Source organism: Bubalus bubalis, chromosome 1 (genome assembly GCF_019923935.1).
Source record: "Bubalus bubalis isolate 160015118507 breed Murrah chromosome 1, NDDB_SH_1, whole genome shotgun sequence".
Classification (NCBI taxonomy): Eukaryota; Metazoa; Chordata; class Mammalia; order Artiodactyla; family Bovidae; genus Bubalus; species Bubalus bubalis.
In genome coordinates, this window is record NC_059157.1 from 114,321,173 (window position 1) to 114,345,794 (window position 24,622).

Here is a 24,622-nt window from a genome sequence, read left to right on the forward strand (position 1 = left end):
CAGGCTACAGTCCATAGCATCACAGAGTCAGACACAACTGAAGCAACTTAGCACATGCACATAACTGAACAGGAGATGGGAGGAATCTCAATATATGCCCCCTCCCCAAAAAAAAGAATTCTGGAAGGTCTGGTTAATAAAAGCTGCTCTCCTATCAAAATGGGTCTCACTGATTCTTGCTCCTCATGGAAAATGCCCAGGTGCTTCTGGACAGTGTATACTGGCAGATGTGAAAATGCAGTTGAAATGCTGCACAACTCAGGTTTTCCAACCATGTATTGTCTGGTACATAGACAAGTCCTGTGCCCTAATGACTTTAAACCAAGTGACCCCTAGAATTACGAAGGAAACATTTCAAAAAACTCATCCCAGGCTCCTCACTGGCCTGCTGAATCAGAATGCCAAAGGTAGAGGGCGATTGGATATGGGATATCTGTGAATTCTAAGCTGAGAGTTATTGTCTAAATAATAGAGATCGTTGACATTTCAAAGAAATGTAATGGCATTTTTTTAAAGCACATTTCCACTTAAATTTTTCCCACTAGTCTCGGCCATAGGCTAGATTTTCAGAAAATCATCTCAATGAGATCATAAATGGCCGTCGCTTTTTAATGTTGATGTATGGATGTTAACTACTCTTCCAAGGCACCAACTGGGCCATATAATATAATGACTTCCTATGTAAACGTGCATGTATTTTCTCAGTTTTGGAGAACAAGTGTTAAGTTTGCCTACATGCCTGAATTTCTTATATGTCTCACATAACAAACCATCATCAGATTTGCAGGTACACAGAGACCATCACATCTTGAGGTTTAAAAGGAGATAAAAATTTTTGTGCAAAATCTAATAAATACACATACTGAAGTGACCCAAACCACTTCTAGTTACGTCTTCAAGGATAACATGGATCCTCAAAATATGTGAGGGATGCTTTCTAAGACCTTTGGAATCCACAAACATACACACATACAAATATCATTTAGCAGATGAATTCTCCTTTACACAAGGCAACCTACCACAGCAGTTAGGACCACTTTGGAGTCAAACCAACCTCAGTTCAGATTCAGCCCCTCCACTTACCAGTTGTATGATCCTGGGCAGGACCTTAATGCCTCAGTCTGCAAAATGGGAGTAATGGTATTACCCATTCCAAATGTCGTGAAATAATGTATGCCAGATACTCAGCACTTTGCCTGGCATGTGGTAAACATGCAACAAATAGTATCCATTAATAATAGTGATAATAAAAATGACAAATAAATTAGCTATTAATAATGATGACACTAAAAATATATATTTTAACTGTTCTCCTCCCTTATAATTTTAACCATTGTATACAGAGCCAAATGTCAAATTCAGCACTTGTAAAACTATTAAATTCTGCCACTAAAGTAAGTTCTGCAGAGGTAATAGCACATCTATAAACTGGTACTGACAGTGAATTATGATGTGGGGGACTAGCTAATCAGGACAGTTGATGCCACATCCCTACCCTCAGCCCATTAATGTAACATTATACAAAGGAAAATATGATTTAAATTTTTTGAGACCCTTTTGCCCTGGAAAAGGTGAGCTCAGTGGGCACCAGTACTTTGCCCTTTCACAAATACATGCATCCTGTCCCAGACTTTCTTTAGAATCTCATCTCTCTTCTGAATCCTTAGCAGCCCCGACCTTCTCCACAGTTCAGAGTAACTGCCATTTGAACTCCATGCTGAGGCTTTTTCTGCCCTTAATGAACAGACTTTGCCTGGCTGGAGCTCTTACTAAAAGAGTCTCATACTGGTTTTCTCATTTCCATAAGGTAGCCTTTGACACCGTGAGCTGAACCACAGTCAAACCGGAGGTCAGACTCTTTCATTCCTCTTAAACTTTTCTCCTGGATAAGAGCCATTGCTTTTTGAAATATTTCACTCTTCCAATAGCACTAGAAGTTGGTTCTCAAAAAAAGAAAAAAAAGAAGTTGGTTCTCTTTGAGGGACCATCGTTCCTAAAGAATGGATGATTCCATTGCCTCCAGTGGCCCAATAGAGATGGTAGAACCACACTGGAATATGGGGTCTCTGGCATGGCTCCATCACTCCCTCACTCAGTAATCCATTCTCTTAGCCAGCCTTGCAGTGTGCATGAACCAGCTTTGTGCCTTAGTAAAGTTCCAGATTACCACGTTATAGGCCCTGGAAACACTTGAAATCAAGAGTGTTAAGTCAGTTACTACTAAAGATCTGCTGCATAAATGGGTAACCTTTTCTCAGTTTCTTTCTCTAGCTGAATGTCATGGTAAGACTTGGTAGGGCACAGAGACCCTAAAAGAATTGAAACAAGAAAATAAAACAAAAAAAACAGGAAGGGTATGAAATAAACACTAATGATCACTGCCACTGGACCTCTTATTTAATGTATCTCTATATTATTCCTGGCTCCACCTCTCCTTGTCTGTCTGGGAAGTTGGAAAGTCACAGCAGGATTGCTCTACAGGGAACTAATGCTAAGAACAGTGTGCAGGTTTGCGCTCTTGACAGTATTTCACAGTTAAAAGTGGCCACTCAGTGATCCTCCTCTGGATGCTAGACTGGTTGACTTCTGAACCTTCAGACCAAGCACTGTCCTACACAGCACTCTGCTTCCTCCATTTCCTCTAAAATAATGACTGTGTATTTGCCAGGTTGCACTGTGTGCATTGGATCACTAGAAATACACTAGGTCACAATGATGGTTTCACTCTGTTTTCTATAAAGGGCTACAGGATCTCATGAAAATTTTTGCAAAGTTATATGCAAATCACAGAGCCCCGGCCCTTTTCTTAACAGGATGGCAACCTTGCTCCTCGGTGGTACCTGGGACCTGGAGATCCTTTCTCCACTTACGTTTAGCACGCAGCTCACCGGGGTAGCCGTGCCGCCGTTGGGACCTCCCACCTGGACTCCCATCACCCGCCTCTCTTGAGACTGCTCTGGCAGGGCTGGTGTGGGGTGCAGCCTTTGCTCAGAGGGCAACATGTTCCATGCAAAATCTGCCCCCCGGGCCATGGGCTCACTCCTCGGGGCCCCTTGCTTCTTTCTCTACTGGGTGCAATTCAAGGTTGCCGAGCTTCTCTCCAAAGTCTAAAATGGGGGGCGGGGGGCAGTAGGGACCTGTGAGAGGCCCCATGGCCCAACACACTCCCCCAGCTCCCAGTCTGAACATCAGGCCCCCGGCCCTGGTGGGGGATTCATTAGAGTTTTCCTGGAGTTTTTCTCCAGGTTGAATGTTTCTTTTATCAGTGGCCCCAATCTGGAAAAAAACCATCATTTTAATCTAGCCTGCCTCCCCTATATCATGAATGGGAGGGAGAGGGAAAAAGGGACCTCTTATGGTTATGGTTTATGGAAGGTGAGGGTCAACTCCAACTGATCCCAAACACTGGCAGGAACTAGTTCTCCCAACAAATGTTCCATAATCTTCAACCTACCCAGGTTTTGCCACTGTTTTCTAGCTTCTCCCTAACCTTACTCACTGCTGAGGTGTCTGGTTCGAAGATCTCCCTACCAGCCTTCCTTGGCTTCCAAATTATCCTGTTGGCAGGGGTGGGTGGGAGGTGGGAGAAGAAATAAACAAACTGGCCACATGTTGATAATTGTTGAGACTAGATGATGGGCACGTGGTGTTCGTCATATCATTCTATCCCTTTTGTATATGTTCGCAGTTTTTCTTAATAAAAAGTTAAAAAAGAAAAAAAGTCCTCCAACTCCCAAAACACTTGAGAGCCCCCACCCCTAACACAGAGTTTCATGGAAATCCCACACCAAGGCAAAAGGCAAAGGTGATTCCATTCCATTATATATATATGTATGTATATATTCATTTTCTATTTTTTTTTAAGGCCCACTGCTTTATTTTCAATAGACTAAATCTATTTATAAGAGGTCCCAAAGTTGGGTTTACTTCCCCCAGCTGGGTTATGGGGGAGGGCTTGGGTAAAGGGTTCCTTAAAATCCTGAAAGTTTACACTTCCATGTATCTCACAATCTTATTGTGAGGGTGGGACTTGTTCAGTGTTCTGAACTTTGCAGAGGAAACATGCTCTCGACTCAAAGTGTCATGCTCTGGAATTGCACCTGGCTCAGGAAAGGACTGTCTTTGTACTTGAATTTAAATCCAATGGAGAACCTTAACATGGGCATTTGCATGACTAAGAATTGCTGCTGTCTTTTTCCATATGTCACTTTCTTGAATGTGTTCTAATAAAATTATTCTAAAGCAGGCTGTTGATATACAGTGATTTATAAATACTTTCCGTTGAGTACTGAGGCCCTTAATTTTCTACTAAGAATGCACCCCGTCCCCCTTTCTGGAAAGGTCTGCTGAGGACAGAAGCAATGGGTGTACGCTGGCCTGCTGGTGGCGCCACTGCGATTGCCATCACAATGCAAATCATGTCGCCCACTGTGGATTTTGTTTTCTGGTTGCCTAGCAGCAGAATTTGTTTTCCAGGATAAAGATGGTCATGTGAAGTGGATGAGTGTGGTGGGGGAAGGTGGAGGGGGCAAGGCAGGACCAGGAGGATAATTCCCTCAAAGAGCAAAGCAGGAGAGACAAAGGCAGCCAAATAGAGAAGTTAAGTTCCAACTCATCCTGTTCGCTGATAAGAGTGCATTCAAGTGATTATCAGTTAAGATTTATTTACAAAATTGTACTTTTTGATATCAAGTTAGAGCAAGTTCCAATCTCAAAATGTCATTAAGCAAACTAGAAGCAAATGGAGAAAGTATGTATTTCCAAAGTAAATATTTTGAGAAGCACTTTTGACTCTGATCTCTATCTCCCCTTAAGCCAGGCTGGCCAGGGCACTCCCATTAGCCATAACCAACTTGGGTCAATTTTTTGGAACAGGAAGCTTTGTTAGAAACCTTGTAAGGGGCAGAAAAGGCAGGACCAGACAAGGAGGCTTCCATACACTGAGCACTCTCCTCACACCAGATTATTGGGAAAGCACTTGATACATATCAACTCCTCTTATCTTCAGAGGCATCCTGAGAGGCAGGCAGTACTTCATCTTCCAGATAAAAAGGCTGAAGCTGAGAGAAGTAAATAATTTGCACAAAGTCATAAAGCTAGAGAATAACAGATCTGTGATTCAGGTTTCTGATCCCCAAACCCTTGCTTCTTCAGACCACAGGGCTAAACCTTGCCATGAATACATTTAATGAATTTTGCAACCTCTGTGTGCTCTGGGGGTTGGTGGAGGAAGGCACGGCATCCTGCTCTTCCTGTTGATTGGAGATCTCTTCCAGGCCAGAGTTTTGAAACCTACATCCACATACCTTGAACTTAGCTGTATAGAGCACAAGCTGATGAGGCTGAGATTCCTATTTGGTTTTCACAGGAATTTGCTCACTCAGCAAATATTTGAGTGCCCCCATGTGCTGGGCATTATGAACTAGGTGGGCAAATACAGACTCAGCCCCTGTTCTCACAGAGCTTGCTAGTGGAGGAGAGAGGCATTAATCAAGTAATATTTGAATGGATATGTAATTATTAATATAATTGAAAGGGACCTTGGAGATCGTTGAGATCCACAGATGAAACAAGACCCAGAAATGCTAAGCAGTTTGGTTAGGACAATATAGCAAGTTAGGGGCAGCATAAGAATGAGAATTCAGTAGATTTCTGTTCCTAGAGGGCCTTTTCCCTATTGTGTCACACTCAGGTCTCTTGCACACCCATAGCCAGCCCTGTGAATGCATTGATCAATCAGTACACTATCCCCAGCCTAGGAAAAACCAGATAGCACATTTTTTGTAATGAAAATCAAACAGCATAGTGAATTAAACCCCTGAAGATGGCAGTTACTCAAGCCTTGTTTGCAGACTTATTTCAGAGCCCAAAGCAGGAACAGAGAGGCAAGTCCTGTGCTATAAGAAGGGTTCTTGCAGGTGTTTTGATCTGACCCAGTATTTTCTTATCTCTCAATGTCAGCAGTTGTTCATTCACTTGTTAGTTCAGAGTACTGACTAGGAACCATGCACAGTTCTCAGAACTAGGGACACAGCAGTGAACAAAACAGCTTGCCCTTATGGAGTGAACATTCCAGCTGGGGGAGACAGACAATAACTGAAATAAGTAAATAACAGCATATTGCTACTGCTAAGTCGCTTCAGTCGTGTCCGACTCTGTGCGACCCCATAGACGGCAGCCCACCAGGCTCCCCCATCCCTGGGATTCTCCAGGCAAGAACACTGGAGTGGGTTGCCATTTCCTTCTCCAAGGAATGCTACAAGGAAAAGTAGATCAAGAAAGGCAAGTGGGGACTGCTAAGGAAGGTGGAGATACATTTTTAGGTGGGATGGTTGGGAAAAAAACCTCCCAGAGAAAATTATGTTCTTGGCTATCATTTTACTTACACACACACACAGCTGTGCAGTATGATTTGAAATGTCCCATAAGCCTTATCCTACCTCCTTCAGAGAAATAAAGGTCTTTCAGTAGCATGTCTCAGAGCCCAATTTCTGGGTTTCCCTTTTTCCCTTTGACTTAAGGCAGTGGTTCTCAAACTTGGAGAAGGAATGGCAACCCACTCCAGTACTCTCGCCTGGAAAATCTCAGGGATGGAGGAGCCTGGTAGGCTACAGTCCATGAGGTCACAAAGAGTTGGACACGACTGAGCGACTTCACTCACTTTCTCAAACGTGAGTGTACACCAGAATCATCTGGAGCACTTGTTAAAACACAGATTGCTGGGCTCCACTCCCAGAGCTTGTGATTCACTAGGTCGGGGTGGGTGCAAGAATTTGTATCCCCAGATGCTGCTGCTGCAGGTGGTCCAGGGATCTCACTTTGAGAGCCACTAGGTTAAGTATTATTGGAGAAGGAAATGGCAGCCCACTCCAGTATTCTATTGGAATATCCATGGATAGTGGAGTCTGGCGGGCTACAGTCCATGGGGTCACAAAGAGTCAGACACAATGATTAAACAACAACAACAAGATTAATTATTATAGCTGAAAGATCTCTGTTAAAATCCTGATAAAGGATGTAACTATTCATTAGGATCCACGGACATTATCAAAGTAGCTCTTCCTGGAAGATCAGAATCCTTAAGAAATGTGACTTTTTAAAAAACTGGGTTAAGTTTCAGAAGCCACACTCCAAGACTCCAAGTGAGGAGTTAGGGCAAAGGACAGGTTGTCAAAAGCTGGTGACAGTATTTCACTGTTTGTCTATCAATACTTTGTGTTTTCCTAGCATTTAATACTTTTACAAACACTTTTATTCACTACTCTTTTTTGGCAGTTAATCTGTTAGGTAAATAGTTACAGATGTCCTTATTACATTTTCTAGATAAATAAACTGAAACACAAAGAGGTTATATGGCCTCCCTTGGGCATCAAGGATGAGCACACCAGTTGCCTTCCTCCTAGTTCAGTGTTCTTTTTCTACTCACACTCTTCATAACATGAGCTATAGCTTTCCCCTGGCGTATCTACCCCGGGCCACTAAAATGCAGGACGTGTAGTTGCTCTTTGCCTTTTAGTCTGTTCAAAATCCCACTTGCTGCATGTAGATTATCCATGTGGGTGATTAACTGTGACAAATTCTAAGCCCTGCATAAGTTTCCTCTGCCATAAACACATTTCTCTTGTACGGCCAGGTATTGTACAGAGAAAATGCAAACTCATTTTAATATTAGCCCAAGCTAGAACTAATCATCGTAAAAGCAAACCTGCTGGGGGGAAAGCAGACATAATACTTTACAAAGGCAAATAGAAATGGTATTTGATTATGTGTACTTTTGCTTCCATTCTATTAGTTGTGATAATTGAAAGTTTCCTGTATCACTTAAGCATATGGGGAAATGAGGGTGGATTTTATTAAATCCAATGACTGGTGAATCACATTCCCAGGTATTTAAATATACCCAAGAAAATCATAGACATGAAAGAGAAAATCCTGTTTTCCAGTACTTGCCTTTCTTTTTGTTATTTTCTCCAGTTGTGCACTGATTCCTCACAGTGAGAAACTAAGGTCTCACTGAATTTCACAGACAAGGACCCAAGAGTTACAAGGAGCTGTTTCTCTTCAGCTCCCATATGTGTTTTAACCATCCAAGAGCCAAAGGTTTTAGATGCTTCATTTCTAAAACGGTCCTCATCTGTCTCTCAACTCTTCAATATTCTAACATTTTCTTCCTGTACCACCATTGGGACCACTCATTTATTCAATAAGCACTTACTCTGCACCAGACACTGTAAGAGCCACTGAATAGGCTATGAAAATGAGTTAGGAATAATCTTATACTCAAATACATGGCATATATTAGAATCATTTTATAAATCACATGGAATAGTCAAGTTGAAGTATATTCTAGATGTAGATAATAAACCCATGTGAGCATCTCCCCATTTTAATTCTCTGTACTCACTATATGCTCAAAGAAAGCTAATTAATGAGTTATTTTAGCTTCAACATAAAATAGGTATCATTGGGAAAGAAATGCCTGGGGAAGAAAAGAGTGGGGTAAGGAAGAAACTCTACTCTGTAGCTCTGAGCACACACTGAGATGTGCATCAGAAACCCAAAAGCTTAGTAACAAGGAGGTGGCATAGGAGCTAACATCTGTCACAGTTATTCCACATGTGGACCATGGTAAATTGAAAATATGAAGATCATAAAACTTGGATGATTAGAATTTCCATATTTATGAAAGATACTATGTGAATGTGTTTTTCCTGAGCTTTAGACTCCAAATTGTGCTATGAACATGACTACTCCTTAAAAACAAATAGTTCATGTCCACTGCAACACAAGGACTGAGCATATAAGCAAACAAGGTGGGTTGGAGGAGATGAGGTGGCGTGCAGAGGATTCAGTTAATCAGGTCAGTGTTAGAGACACCATGAGAAGAAAGGCAGACTGTAATTCAACAATACATGTGTGCACAAATACATATGCACAGGAAGGGTGCTGAAGCCCAGCAAAAAGAATTTTGTGAGCCCGTTAAATAAATTGCAAATACATAATCCAAAAAGGAAGGCAAGTTTAGAAAACCAAAATGAAGTCAGAAGACAAGGATTAGATTGTAGTTCTGATGACCCAAGTAGCTCAAGGAATACCACTCACATACCTTCCTTCTGTTTGTGTTGGGTCACCTGTTGGTACAGCAGCCCTTACTCCCTCTATTCAAAGGAGCTGCTCAGGCTCTGACTCCAGTCTGCTTTAGGTTGGGTTTTGTAAATAGCAGAATCTCAACACAGGGGTTCAGGAATCCAATTTCTGCCAGTTCTGCAAGCCTCTTCTGGCCTGGGAGGGAGTTTTCACAGCATAGATGATGCATCGAGCCTTACCAGTGACCATCAAGGGTGCTAGTGGCTTGACCGTCTAGCCAGGCCCGCTGTGGGTGGGTCTGGTCATGGATGGTGGTAGCCACAGGAAGAAATAGCAGTGATGGGAGGAGGGGGTCTCGACGTATATGCCTTTGAGTTTCTGGGATAGTGGAATAAGAAGCATTGTTCTACTTGTTACGCTGTCCAGGGATACTGTCGCCTGGCAATGGTGACCTTTTAATGGGCCTTACACCCAAATATTATGTGGAATTTTTAGATTTGGCTGTATTGATTTTTTAGATTTTTCTGGGTTTCTGCTATGGCATCAATCAGGGTTAAAGGATCCCAGGGTGAGAGTGGGGACCAACATGTGTGCTGAGGAGGGGGCATCTGATCATACCTCGTATGGGTATGGGTCAACTATCTTTTGGCCTATCCTGATAAAAATTTAATTTTTAACTAAAACTATAGAATGCAAAAACATTATACCTTACATGTAGATGTAGATCATTAGCTGAATAAAGAACCACTACAGCTTTATAGGATCCATGTCAGATCTTACTAGTAACTGGATCTGTCATTGCTATAAAATAAGTCCCACGAGGGCCGCAATTCTTGTCTGCTTTTTTCACTGCAGTACCCCCACTGCCTGTGTTAGCGCCAGACACAGAGTAGGCCCTGTAAGTGCAATTGCATATTTTTTAATATGCAGAAAACAGAAATATTTCCCATCTTTAATACAACCCGACTGGTTGTATTGATGGTGAATACTTCCATTACACCACTGGGGAGTAGGAAGGAGTTCGGAAGAATAATGTCACTCTTGGCAAAAACAAGGAGCCTGTTGCTTGAGTTCCAGGTAATGCAAGAGTAGAAGACAGGTTTGTGTGTGATAGGCAAAGTTAAAACCTGAGATCAAGGACAAGAACTGATAAACAAGGAAAGCAATTGGAAAGTTAGCAAGGAAGCTCCAAGGCCGTGATCAAATAGGCGAGCAGAAGCCCAGGTGCCAGCTATGTGTGGGAAAATGCTGTGTGGTTTAGACACTGACAGTGCAAAGGATTCTGATAAATGCCGACTCTTCCCGCAACAGTTTTATTGTATTATACACCCATGAGTTTTTAAATATATCATTTGACTTTTGGGGCTCTGTAGCTTATTTTTAATTACGAATGGCAAATGGGACAATTGAAAAAGGAAAAGCACCAAGGGCCAGGAGCAATAAAAAGGAGAAAAAACCCCAAAGCACACATGTCTAAAAAATTGAAACAGTTGCTATGAAAAGTCAAATTTGAAAAATGCTTCACTGAGTTGGTCGCCAGTGAAAAGGACTACAATTCCAAAGACAGTGTTGATTGCAAATGCACTTTTCCTCACTGCCCTGTCCTATCACCATGTTCATGATTCTCATTACATATTCCTGAAGCTCCAGGAAATGAAAATGTGAGAATTGATGCATCTGTTCGAGTCAGTCCAAGAGATGGTCAACAATGGAATGTGATGCCAATTCCCTGATAACAAGTGCAGCTGGCCTTCAGCTTGATTTTATTGAGCTTTAGGACTGTTTCCAAAGTACACACAAGGAAAATAAAATATAGTCCTTAACTGCAAGAATTGTATAGTCCAACTGGGATAGAAAAAAATATACTCAAAGAACAAAATTCACACTATGTCGGAAGCATAGCTATTGCATTAATCTAAGAGATTCCGAAAGCTAGAATTATTTCTCCTTCCTCTTTTTATCAAACACCAAGGATGAGTCATAGCATGTAATGGCCATAATCTTCAGATTGTTTAAAAAAATAATAATAAATATAATAATAATCATGGTAGTAATAGTAACAACAACAATAATAAAATCTAGTTCAGTTCAGTCCAGTTCAGTCACTCAGTCGTGTCCAACTCTTTGCGACCCCATGAACTGCAGCACGCCAGGCCTCCCTATCCAACACCAGCTCCCAGAGTCTACCCAAACCCATGTCCATTGAGTCGGTGATGCCATCCAGCCATCTCATCCCCTGTCGTCCCCTTCTCCTCCTGCCCTCAATCTTTCCCAGCATCAGGGTCTTTTCCAATGAGTCAGCTCTTTGCATCAGGTAGCCAAAGTATTGGAGTTTCAGCTTCAACATCAGTCCTTCCCATGAACACCCAGGACTGATCTCCTTTAGGATGGATGGGTTGGATCTCCTTGCAGTCCAAGGGATTCTCAAGAGTCTTCTCCAACACCACAGTTCAAAAGCATCAATTCTTCAGCTCTCAGCTTTCTTTATAGTCCAACTCTCACATCCATACATGACCACTGGAAAACCCATAGCCTTGACTAGACTGACCTTTGTTGACAAAGTAATGTCTCTGCTTTTTAATCTGCTGTCTAGGTTGGTCATAACTTTCTTTCCAAGGAGTAAGCGTCTTTTAATTTCATGACTGCAATCACCATCTGCAGTGATTTTGGAGCCCAGAAAAATAAAGTCTGACACTGTTTCCACTGTTTCCCCATCTATTTCCCATGAAGTGATGGGACTGGATGCCATGATCTTCATTTTCTGAATGTTGAGCTTTAAGCCATCTTTTTCACAGTCCTCTTTCACTTTCATCAAGAGGCTCTTTAGTTCTTCTTCACTTTCTGCCATAAGGGTGGTGTCATCTGCATATCTGAGGTTATTGATATTTCTCCTGGCAATCTTGATTCCAGCTTGTGCTTCCTCCAGCCCAGCAGTCTTCCCAAATTGCATTTAATGTGTATATGTTTATGTTTGTCTTAGAATATCCCCTTTACATATCTCTCCCTTCCTTAACTTCATCTTTCTTACCACTCTCCCAATATTCCTGAGGTCCTACTAGTATCTATCCCTAAGTCAGTATCTTTCCCATCCAGGGAAGAGAATGAAAGCAGATATATCTGTCAGGACAAGCTAGGTTGTGCTCTGGTAACAAACGACTTTAAAAATACTGGTGGCTAAATAAGCAAAGATTTATTTCTTGCTAACACTACATATTCATAATGGGTTGGCATGGGGCTCTATTTGTCACAGAAAATCAGGGACCCTAGCTGATGTATCATCTTGTAAAGTTGCTGATTACCATCCCAGACAGAAAGAGAATTTTAAAGGATTTTAACCCAAAATTAAATGATCCGGCCTGGAAATGACTCAACTTCAATGGCCAGGACTAGTCATGTGGCCCTACAAAACCAATAGGAGCCAGCAAACCAAACAAGTTATGTGTCCAGAAGGCAAAAAGCTAAAAATGTTTAGTGAACATCAGAATGACTACATTAGCAGTAACCTCAAGTCATATTTGCATATAATTTACATTTTGTCTCAACTCAGATTTCAAATATTGCATCTGCTCAACAAGTATGTGTATGTATGTGTGTTTGCATGTGTGTGTTTGTGAATTTCAAACATATACATTGAAATAGTGTTATTCATGTTTGAGTCATTGTTTTCTGTTATTCCCACTGCCTAATTTTCACTAGGCCTCATCCCTGACTATTAGGCTCTGAATTTATTGAGTCAATGTGTCAATGTCTAATTGGAATATAAAGATTGGAAGGCTTCTTGTTCTTAAAACTTTTTCCAGACTTAGGGAACCATTTTTTTAAGGGCACAATGTCCTGATGAATATAGAGGGACTTGAGCCCTTTCATATCTTAATTTATTACATTATTTATATGCTAACCCACCAAGTTCTCTATTAGTATATGGCATCAGCCTCTACACAGTAAGTTTTACACAGTAGGAATGTGAACTTATTGAATCCTCTGGCAGAGTCAGTGACTAATGGTTCAAAGAATGTTTTACCTAAGTATGAGAACAAGACCCATGTGCTACTTTAGTCCTATTATAAGCAGTGCTATAAGATTGCATAACCTTGTTCTAGAAATCACATGGTTACTCCATCATTAAGCAGCTGATTTCACTGGGAAGCCAGAGCAAGCTCTGCTGTAAACCACATTCAAATTTCTGCAAACACAGGGTATTGAATACAAGTAGACCTGGGCAAGAAAAGATAGCACTGCAATGAGAAGGAAGGAACCCTGGTTTGGAGTTAGGAAAGTTGATTTTGCTCCTCATTCTGCTATTGACCAGCTGTATGAGCTTTGAAAAACATTTTAGCCAATCATTTGTCTTCTAAATATCTCAATTTCCACATCTATAAAGTTGAAGAGTAATAGAAACTTATCTCTAAATTTCGTTCGTACTTAAACATTCTGTTTTTCTATTATTGACTTAGTTTTACCCCAGAGGTCTATGAAAATCACAGAGGTCTAGGGAAAATCACAAGCATTCATCCTAAGTAATGTAGAATTGGGAAAATGTTATTTGTATATAAAGGATAACCTAACTTTATACATAATTATTATCTGTGTTGATAAAAGAGATGTATTAAAAATTAGTAATTTTTTAATGCTTAGTTTTTAAATACAGGCAAAGAGTTTTTCAGAAATTAACATATATATTTCATTTCTCATTTATGTATCCGATTATTTTTTAAAAATATATTGAACCTCTACCATGTAATTAGCTAGGTTAAATGAGCCTAGGGGTAGAATGGGAATTGAGGACCTTGACAAGAACATTACTGAAATAATGGATCATGGAATACAAGCTGCATAGGAAGGAAAGTAATGAAGGGAGAGTCTTGACAGATTTGGGAGACTTTGTTCAGTTTCTTGGTCATGTCCGACTCTTTCTGACCCCATGGACTGCAGCAAGCCAGGCTTTCCTGTCCTTCACCATCTCCTGGAACTTGCTCAGACTCATGTCCATTGAGTCAGTGATGCCATCCAACCATCTCATCCTCTGTCGTCCCCTTCTCCTCCTGCCCTCAATCTTTCCCAGCATCAGGGTCTTTTCTGGTGAGTCAGTTCTTTGTATCAGGTGGCCAAAGTGTGGGAGCTTCAACTTCAGCATCAGTCCTTCCAATAAATATTCAGGGTTGATTTCCTTTAGGATTGACTGGTTTGATCTCTTTGCAGTCCATGGGACTCTCAAGAGTCGTCTCCAACACCACAGTTCAAATGCATCAATTCTCTGGCACTCAGCTTTCTGTATAGTCCAACTCTCACATCCATACATGACTACTGGAAAAACCATAGCTTTGACTATATAGACCTTTGTCAGCAAAGTAATGTCTCTGCTTTTTAGTACGCTGTCTAGGTTTGTCATAGCTTTTCTATGGGAGTCAGTAGAGGGCTCCATGTGCTAGAGGCCCCAGGGGAATTAAGGAAAGGTCATAGTAAGAATAACTAAGGAGGGTAAGTTGTGGTCAGGAAAGAGGATGTGAGACTTATCTGTGCAACCAAAATAGAGAAACAAGGGCCAGATATACTCCCCTGCTTGAAGCAACCAAAAACCAGACAAAAAATAAGAAACTATTTTCAAGACACTGGACATCAGACAACAAAGGACAGTGTGATCCCCAAGAGACAGGAAACAAACAAAGTGAGCCCTGTGAATACCCTTGCTTACTGCTCTGAGTTTCCAGGTTTCAGTGCAGGGAGAGGTAAACCAGTGGACTTTCAGTCTCATCTTCTTAATTTAACTAGAGAATATGGAGCTGGAAATCCAGTGATATCAAGGCATCTAGATTCCACAGGATAGAGTAGTAGAGAGAAGAAAGCTGCACAGAAAGAGAACTCTGGAGATATTCAGAGGGTTTCCTGCGAGTATTCATCAAATTATTGATCAGCACATGCATAAATGGAAACTCCCCCAGGATGGGGAAGAATCACCTGAATTAATTAGAGGAAGGGTACTCATTGTTCCCCAAAGAGCCTACAGTAATGCTTGTTCCCACCAGGCAGACTAGGAAACCTCAAATTCTCAGGACATCAGGTTAAATACTTAGAATAAGCCCTAGAAGAACTAGGCTCTGATTCTGCCTAACAAATCTTAATAGAATAAGACTGTTTCAAAGTAACTGCATGCCAGGAAAAGCTCAAGAGTAGTTATAGGAATATATGAATATAATTGTTGAGCGCCCAAGAAAAGGTAAAATTCACAATATCTGGTATCCAATCAAAAATTACTGGGCATGCAAAGAAGCAGGAAAATATGACCCATAATGAGGGATAAAAATCCATTGACACTTAACCAACACTGACACACATGTTGGCAGTAGCAGACATGGACATAAAAACAGTTATTATTAAGTGTTTCATACATTCAAAAAATTAAGGAGAGATATGGGAAACATAAGGACAAACCCATGTTGAACTTCTACAGGTGAAAACTATAATGTCAGAACTAAAAACTACCTGAATAAGATTCACAGTAGATTAGACATTCCAGGAGAAAATATAAGCATACTTGAAAGCATCATAATAGAAACTATACAAAGGGAAACATTGAAAAAATAATAACTTTTTTAGAAGTACAAAGCATCATCATTGTTGATCCATGGAACAACCTCAAGCATCCTAATATTCATGTAATTGGAGTTCCCAAAATGGAAAGGGGGGCATAAAAATATTTAAAACAATAATGACTGAGAAAGAAAGTAGAAAGTATTAATCACTCAGTCATATCATTCTTTGCAACCCCAAGGACTGTAGCCACCAGACTATCTGTCCATGGGATTCTCCAGGCAAGAATACTTGGAGTGGGTAGCCATTCCCTTCTCCAGGGGATTGGCCCAACCCAGAGATTAAACCAGGTCTCCTGCATTTTAGGCAAATTCTTTACCATCTGAGCCACCAGGGAAGCCCAATAATGGCTGAAAAGGTTTCAAATTTGATAAAGGCTATAAATTGATAGATCCAAGAATCCCAGTAAATCCCACACACAATAACTAAGAAGAAAACAAAAGCAAGGCATAACATAATTAAATTGCTCAAAATGAGTGATAAAATAGAAAACCCTAAAAACAAAAGTCCATCTAGTCAAGGCTAATAGAGTTCTACCAAGAGAACGCACTGGTCGTAGAAAACACTCTCTTCCAGCAACACAAGAGAAGACTGTACACATGGACATCACCAAATGGTCGATACCAAAATCAGATTCTATTCTTTGCAGCCAAAGATGGAGAAGCTCTATACAGTGAGCAAAAACAAGACTGGGAGCTGAGTGGGCCTCAGATCATGAACTCCTTATTGCCAAATTCAGACTGAAATTGAAGAAAGTGGAGAAAACCACTAGATCATTCAGGTCTGACCTAAATCAAATCCCTTATGACTATACAGTGGAAGTGAGAAATAGATTTAAGGGACTCGATCTGATAGACAGAGTGCCTGATGGACTGTGGAGGGAGGTTCGTGACATTGTACAGGAGACAGGGATCAAGACCATCCCCACGGAAAAGAAATGCAAAAAAGCAAAATGGCTGTCTGAGGAGGCCTTACAAATAGCTGTGAAAAGAAGGGAAGTGAAAAGCAAAGGGTAAAAGGAAAGATATACCCATTTGAATGTAGAGTTCCAAAGAATAGCAAGGAGAGATAAGAAAGCCTTCCTCAGTGATCAGTGCAAAGAAATAGAGGAAAACAATAGAATGGGAAAGACTAGAGATCTCTTCAAGAAAATTAGAGATACCAAGGGAACATTTCATGCAAAGATGGGCACAATAAAGAACAGAAACGGTATCGACCTAACAGAAGCAGAAGATATTAAGAAGAGGTGGCAAGAATACACAGAAGAACTGTACAAAAAAGAGCTTCACAACCCAGATAATCACAATGGTGTGATCACTGACGTAGAGCCAGACATCCTGGAATGTGAAGTCAAGTGGGCCTTAGAAAGCATCACTACGAACAAAGCTAGTGGAGGTGATGGAATTTCAGTTGAGCTATTTCAAATCCTGAAAGCTGATGCTGTGAAAGTGCTGCACTCAATATGCCAGCAAATTTGGAAAACTCAGCAGTGGCCACAGGACCGGAAAAGGTCAGTGTTCATTCCAATCCCAAAGAAAGGCAATGCCAAAGAATGCTCAAACTACTGCACAATTGCTCTCATCTCACACACTAGTAAAGTAATTCTCAAAATTTTCCAAGCCAGGCTTCAGCAATATGTGAACCGTGAACTTCCAGATGTTCAAGCTGGTTGTAGAAAAGGCAGAGGAACCAGAGACCAAACTGCCAACATCCGCTGGATCATCGAAAAAGCAAGAGTTCCAGAAAAACATCTACTTCTGCTTTATTGACTATGCCAAAGCCTTTGACTGTGTGGATCACAATAAACTGGAAAATTCTGAAAGAGATGGGAATACCAGACCACCTGACCTGCCTCTTGAGAAACCTGTATGCAGGTCAGGAAGCAACGGTTAGAACTGGACATGGAACAACAGACTGGTTCCAGTTAGGAAAAGGAGTACATCAAGGCTGTATATTGTCACCATGCTTATTTAACTTCTATGCAGAGTACATCATGAGAAACACTGGGCTGGAGGAAGCACAAGCTGGAATCAAGATTGCCGGGAAAAATATCAATCACCTCAGATATGCAGATGACACCACCCTTATGGCAGAAAGTGAAGAGGAACTCAAAAGCCTCTTGATGAAAGTGAAAGAGGAGAGTGAAAAAGTTGGCTTAAAGCTCAACATTCAGAAAACGAAGATCATGGCATCTGGTCCCATCACTTCATGGAAAATAGATGGGGAAACAGTGGAAACAGTGTCAGACTTTATCTTTTGGGGCTCCAAAATCACTGCAGATGGTGATTGCAGTCATGAAATTAAAAGACGCTTATTCCTTGGAAGGAAAGTTCTGACCAACTTAGACAGCATATTACAAAGCAGAAACATTACTTTGTCAACAAAGGTCCGTCTAGTCAAGGCTATGGTTTTTCCAGTGGTCATGTATGGATGTGAGAGTTGGACTATAAAGAAAGCTGAGAGCCAAAGAATTGATGTTTTTGAACTGTGGTGTTGGAGAAGACTCGTGAGAGTCCCTTGGACTGCAAGGAGATCCAACCGGTCCATCCTAAAGGAGATCAGTCCTGGGTGTTCATTGGAAGGACGGATGCTAAAGCTGAAACTCCAATACTTTGGCCACCTCATGTGAAGAGTTGACTCATTGGAAAGACCCTGATGCTGGGAGGGATTGGGGGCGGGAGGAGAAGGGGACAACAGAGGATGAGATGGTTGGATGGCATCACCGACACAATGGACATGAGTTTGGGTAGGCTCCAGGAGTTGGTGTTGGACAGGGAGGCCTGGCATGCTGTGGTTCATAGGGTCGCAAAGATTAGGACATGACTGAGTGACTGAACTGAACTGAACTGAACTGAAACGCAGTCAATACATGCTATATGCAGATGAACAAAGATAAAAACGACAGCATATTTCTCGTTGAAGACAAGGTAAGCAAAGAGACAGTGGCACCTCAGAGTGTAATAACGAAAGTAAAAGGAAAACTATCAACCAAGACTTCTATATCTAGTAAAGATAACTCTTAATAATGAAAGCAAAATATTTTTTCCCTGACATATAAAAGCTGGAAAAAAATTCCAAATTCCTCACCAGCAGATCTACACTATAGGAAATGTTAAAGGGAGTCCTTTAGGTAGAAGGAAATGATACCACAAGGAAAAACAAATCTGCACAAAGAAATGAAAAGTGCTAGAAATGGCAAATACATGGTTAATATAAACACTGATAGATAAAGAGCAGTATGAAAGAGCCTTTAAACAAGGATGTTAAAAATTCCTCAGTGAAGTAAAGGAAGAATACTGTATATGAAACAGAAACAAGTGACCACAAAATAAGAATGCACACTGATGAGAGTATTACTGATTTAGAAAATAGAAGTGAAGGAATGTCTTAGAGCACAACCAGAGCGATAAAAGAGAGGGGATGACAAATAATTTTAATAATAATTCTGGAATACAGTGGGGAGGATGGCAAAAGACATTTTTCAAACATATAGTAAAAGAATTTTCCAGATCTCAGGAAATATAGAAACATTTTAGTGAAAGTAGAGAACATCAAAAAAAGAAAAAAAATGTTGTGAGAGAGAAAGTAGTTACCCAAAAAGGAATGACATTCAGCGTGATAACAAGCTTCTCATCACAGAGACTACAGGGAAATGGGTAAAAGCATCAGTGTTCTAGTGGAAAATCTTTGCTACCTAGAATTCTATGACTAGTAAAACTATAAGAGTAAGGGTGAGATAAGCATGTTTTTAATATACAATAACTTAGACATTGTATCACTCATAAATCCTCACTCTTTTGCAAAAAGGAAAATGAACCCAGGAGGGAGTACTAGATACACAAAGAAAATAAAAGTAAAAGAGACACTAAAATACTATGGTAAATTCGGTCTTCCCCCATGACTCAGTTGGTTAAGAATCCACCTGCATTGCAGGAGACACAGGAGACCTGGGTTCAATCCCTGGGTTGGGAAGATCTCCTGGAAAAGGAAATGGCAACCCACTCCAGTATTCTTGCCTGAAAAATCCCATAGATGGAGGAGCCTGGAAGCCTACAGTCCAAAGGATTGCAAAAGAGTCAGACATGACTGAGCAACTAAGCACACAAATATAATTTAATTTTAAGCACAAATAATAAGAATAAAAAGAATAATAAACATTTGAAACAAAATGAAGTATTCTGAGGGAGGATAAAGCAAGCTCAGATCTTTTCTGACTTAAGAAACAGATAGAAGTGGGAATTCACTTAGGCTTTGTTAGAAATATATACTCTTTCAAGGGTAGTATAAGATAGCCACTGGGAGGAAAGAAATAGAATATATAATTTAAATACTGGTAGGGTAAAGTACAGAGAATCAAGCAATTTTAATCATTCTGATAGAAGGAAAAAAAGAAGCTGAGAAAATTCATGGCTAATTGAAAAATATAAATAAAAAAGTCAGAAAGAAGCCCACGTATAATGTTAATCACTATCAATGCAAATGAATTTAATACAGTAATTAAAATACAGATACTTTCCAATTGAACCTATTAATCAAAACTCAGATATACACTGTGTAAGAGAGATGGAAGTCTAAAAGCAATGATATAGAAAATAAAGATGGAAAAAGATACACCAAGCAAATGTTAGCTAATAGAAATCTGGTATAGAAATTTTATTATCAGATAAAATTCAATCATTTAAGTTCTCTAGTTCTTTAAATTCTTATTATGTTTAGTATATTTATCACTCCAGCAAGCTAATTCAGAAATGTCTACCTGAAATTGGAGTGCTACCAGACCAAAAATTTGTAAAGAAAGAAAAGAGCAACAAAAAAAGAAAATGTGTGGTATAGGCTTTGGAAGAAAGCTGAAGTTGAAAGAGAGTGTTATTGGAAGCTAGAAAAATGGAAACCCACATTGTAAAGTGGTGAAACATTTGGAAAACTGTCATTTACAATAATTTGGAAGTCAGCTCATATATCTAATGAATAAGCACATTAAGATGAAGAGTCCAGGATTTTTTTAAATGGAAATAATTGAATCATTTCAAGAAAAGCAGTAACAGTGGTGTCTGTGACCCATAACATGTAAATATAATCTCTGTATCAATAATAGCATAAAGGCCAGGAAGGGGGAAATGGAATGACTGTTTAAGGTTCTTATATGATCAAGAAGTGTTGTGATTTCACTTGAAAGTAGACTGTGCTCAGTTAAAAATGTATATCAGAATCCTAACATGAAACCAAAGTAACAGAACAAAGAGTTACAGCCAATAAGCTGTCTTCATCTGCTTGGGCTTACATAACAAAGTGCTACAGCATAAACAACACATTGATTTTTCTCACAGTTCTGGAGGCTAGAATCCATGATCAAGGTGCGGGCAAATTCTGTTTCTGGTGAGGACCCTTTTCCCAGCTTGTGGTTTTGCCTTCTTCCTGTGTCCCCAAATGGCCTTTCCCCTATGTTAATATGAGCTCTGGTGCCCTTTCTGGAAATTTTTCAGGTATTTGGGAACTAAATAACATACTTCTAAATAGCCCACAGATCAAATTCGAAGCCAAAAGAGAAATTAGTTGAACTGAATGAAAATAAAAATACAACATATCAAAATTTGTAGAATGCCATTAAAGAAAGGAAGATATATACTTTAGTGATTATGGGAGTTAGAGCATTCAGAAATAGTGATCATGGTGTGACCTTGGGGAAGAGCTGCTGAAGTGAAGTAAAAGAGGAGCTCAGGGGAACTGAGGTCAGAGAAACAAGGCCAGGGTGCTAGAGAGACTGCCCACAGGGAGAGAAGTCAGACATGATGATGAAACTTGGAGTAGAAAGGAAAACCATCAGCCTGGAACCAAAGTCACCAATAAAGGAAGAGCTTCTAGTCCCAACTTTGTAATCTTTGCAAATCACTTCATCTCTCTGAGCCTCTGTTTCCTTGTATATAAATAGTGTGAAAGTCACTCAGTTGTGTCTGACTGTTTGCGACCCCATGGACTATACAGTCCTTGGAATTCTCTAGACCAGAATACTGGAGTGGGTAGCCTTTCCATACTCCAAGAGATCTTCCCAATGCAGGGATCAAACCCAGGTCTCCCTCATTGTAGGTAGATTCTTTACCAGCTGAGCCACAGGAAAGCCCATATATAAATAAGGGAGTTATGAATTCTCCATCTCTATATAGCTTTTGATAGTCTCTTTGTATTTTAAATATTTTCATGTATATACATTTTATGTAGCCTCTTCAGATGCTTTTTGGGAAATAGCAAAGTATTAAATGATAAATAAACATGTAAACACATAATCTCTAAGTTCCATTCAAACCCTAGCTTTTTTATTTTTGGCTGTTCTGGGTCTTCCTTGCTGTGCATGCTTTCTCTAGTTGTGGTGTCTGGGGGCTACAGTCTAGTTGCAGTACACAGGCTTCTCGTTGAGGTGGCTTCTTTTGTTGCAGAGCACGGGCTCTGGAGCATGGGCTCAGTGGTGTGGTGCACAGACTTAGTTGCCCCACCGCATGTGGAATCTTCCCAGAGCAGGGATCTAACCTGTGTCTCTTGCACTGACAGGTGGATTCTTAATCACTAGCCCACAAGGCAAGTGCCCTAGCATTTTGTAATTTATGCCTATAAACCATACCATTTCTAAAATGGCACTCACAGCCAAAGCAGCAGTAGGGAAGTTATCCTCCAGTCACTGTGGACAGTCCAGAGAGGATGAACTTGTATAGAGTAAATGAGGGGAAGTATTTTTCATGCCTCTAGAATGGCCTGCACTCAGGTTCAGATGCAGAAGCAGCACAACCCAAAGAAATAAACAGTGAAATGGCTCCCGTGGTTGGAGTTGCAGGAATGAACAGTGAGGCTGGTCAGATGAAATCAGGCTGGGAGGGATGTTGAGACTTACAGGTACCACGCAGAAGAGGCTCTGAGGACTGAGACATCCATAAGAGGCTGTTTCCAGGACTGCATTCACACAGGTGGCCAGGGGATCATAGCCTGCATGACTGCACTTTATCACACAGCAACACAGTAACCTTATTTTGCTGATAAAAACAAAGATATAATAGTATGAGGTTGACCAAAACTTTGTTCAGCTTTTTCCAAAACAACTTACAGAAAAACTCAAATTAACTTATTGGCCAACTCAATACATAAAAGTAACATTGGGTTCAAGATTTTATTGGTGGCTTTGTGAACTTTAGGGGACAGAAATCTAGAAGTTTTGGGCTTGGAGAAACATGGAAAGAAGTGGTTTCCTTCAGTACAAAGAAAGGCTAGTAAAGCTGACGACTGGTAAAAGTACTAGACTACCTTTTTTGAGTTAAACCTGAGTTGGTTGATATTTATCACTATTTAATAAGTTTAGAAATTCAAGGAAAGTCCTATAGAGACTAATTATCCCATCACTGGCACTTTTCCTGCAATTTTTGTAGCTCCTGCAAGCAGACTATGGGTCTTTTAACAAGTGAAAAATCATCAAAAAGAATCTCCCCAGGAATGCAACTTAAAAATCAGTACATGATTGTATTAGTCAATTGGGCAGGTAGAGAGAGATTTCATATAAAGAAGATTTTTAACACTATAAACTTGTAAATACTCTTGTAAATTTTAAACTTGTGAAAACTAAGATAAATACAATGAAGGAGACTTGAACGTGTTTTATATACGGATGTTCTCACGAAACCTCATTGTCAGTCACCCTCGGTCGCCCTGTGTTTACTCCTTGCACTGACTTGCAGCTCGTTTTTCATCTTTTCTTTAAGGCAGAGATTTTGGGGGCTCTGCTTCTGCTAGGTGGTTGGGTTTCTAAGAATGCTGCGGGAAAGCCTCTGTGAACCTTGCCCCTGCAGTCTCTCCCGGTCCGTCCTGGTCTCTCGGGTGTCACAGGCGTTGCTGTCAGCTGGCTTTCCTCATCAGTCCTGCAGCATTCCCCTCACTCGCCGTCTTCTTTCGTCAAAGAGATATGGTTCTTTGAGCCAACCTGCTTTTGAATTTACTTTTCTCTCCTGGTCAGAAAAGAAAAACATGGAGATTTAAGAAATCTATTTCTAAACTTCCCCCTCCTACCTTTATAAGATCCTGTCATCTATATAGTTAGGATTAGAAGATTCAGCTACATATAAAAGCTCCCAAAGACTGACTTAAATCAGGGTGAAGTTTATCTCACACAATAGACACTTGAGTGTAAGCAGTCTAGGACTGCTGGAGAAGATCCACAAATGCATTTGGTACCCAGTCTCCTTCTAGCTTATTCCTCCACCATTTGCAGGGTTTGATCTAATTCATACTCCAAGATGGCCAGTGTTCCAAAGAGGATATTAGGCAAAAGAGAAGAGCCATCCCTCTCATGTTAAGGAGCTTGCAGCTTACACTCAGGCTTACATCTCCTTGGCCAAACTTGATAATAAGACTACTATGGTTGCAAGGGAGCCCAAGGAGTATAGTCTTTTTCTGGGCAGCAATGTACACCCTCCCCCTCAAAAAAAAAAATGAGTCTTTATTACTAAGAAATAAGGGCAGAATGGACTTTTGGGGGATCCTAGAAGTCTTTGCCATAGTCTCTCTTACTATCAGAAAAGTGACAAGTGACAATCCATTATACACCTCTCTAATTCCCTCTTCCACATTTTGTGCTTATCTTGTACCAAAGAATATTACTGTGTAGCAGAAGTATCCTTGAGACTCATGACTCCTAAGTCCTTCCATATCTCATAAAGAATAGTTTTATTTTTCCCTCTTAATATTTAAACGTTTTGAAATTGATTAATTTTTAAAGAATTATGAAGAATTTCCTAAAAATTGATGATGGTCCAATGAAAATTCCAAAATCATAAGCCAGTAAAAACATTTAAAATGTATATCCTCCCTATTTCCAGAAAAAACTTGTTTTACTAAAAACACTAAAAAGAATGTAAGATTTTAAAATTAAACATGAGAGTTCATATGAAGGAAGCAAAGAGGTAGAAGTTCT

At 40.3% G+C, this 24,622-nt stretch overlaps 1 protein-coding gene across 17 annotated transcripts in view; it reads left to right on the forward strand.

The window, feature by feature from the left end:
- Positions 1-24,622, forward strand: part of KALRN (kalirin RhoGEF kinase) — a 705,208-nt gene that overhangs the window by 516,049 nt on the left and 164,537 nt on the right. For 4 of the 17 annotated variants that reach the window (XM_025281889.2, XM_025281963.2, XM_025282090.2 and 1 more), the window contains exon 34: positions 2,814-4,245. The exons of the other annotated variants lie outside the window; for them this stretch is intronic. In XM_025281889.2, coding sequence (XP_025137674.1) covers positions 2,814-2,876 — 63 coding nt within the window. In that variant the 3' untranslated portion in view covers positions 2,877-4,245. Of the gene's footprint in view, positions 1-2,813; positions 4,246-24,622 lie in introns of those variants that run through there. 17 annotated transcript variants of the gene reach the window in all.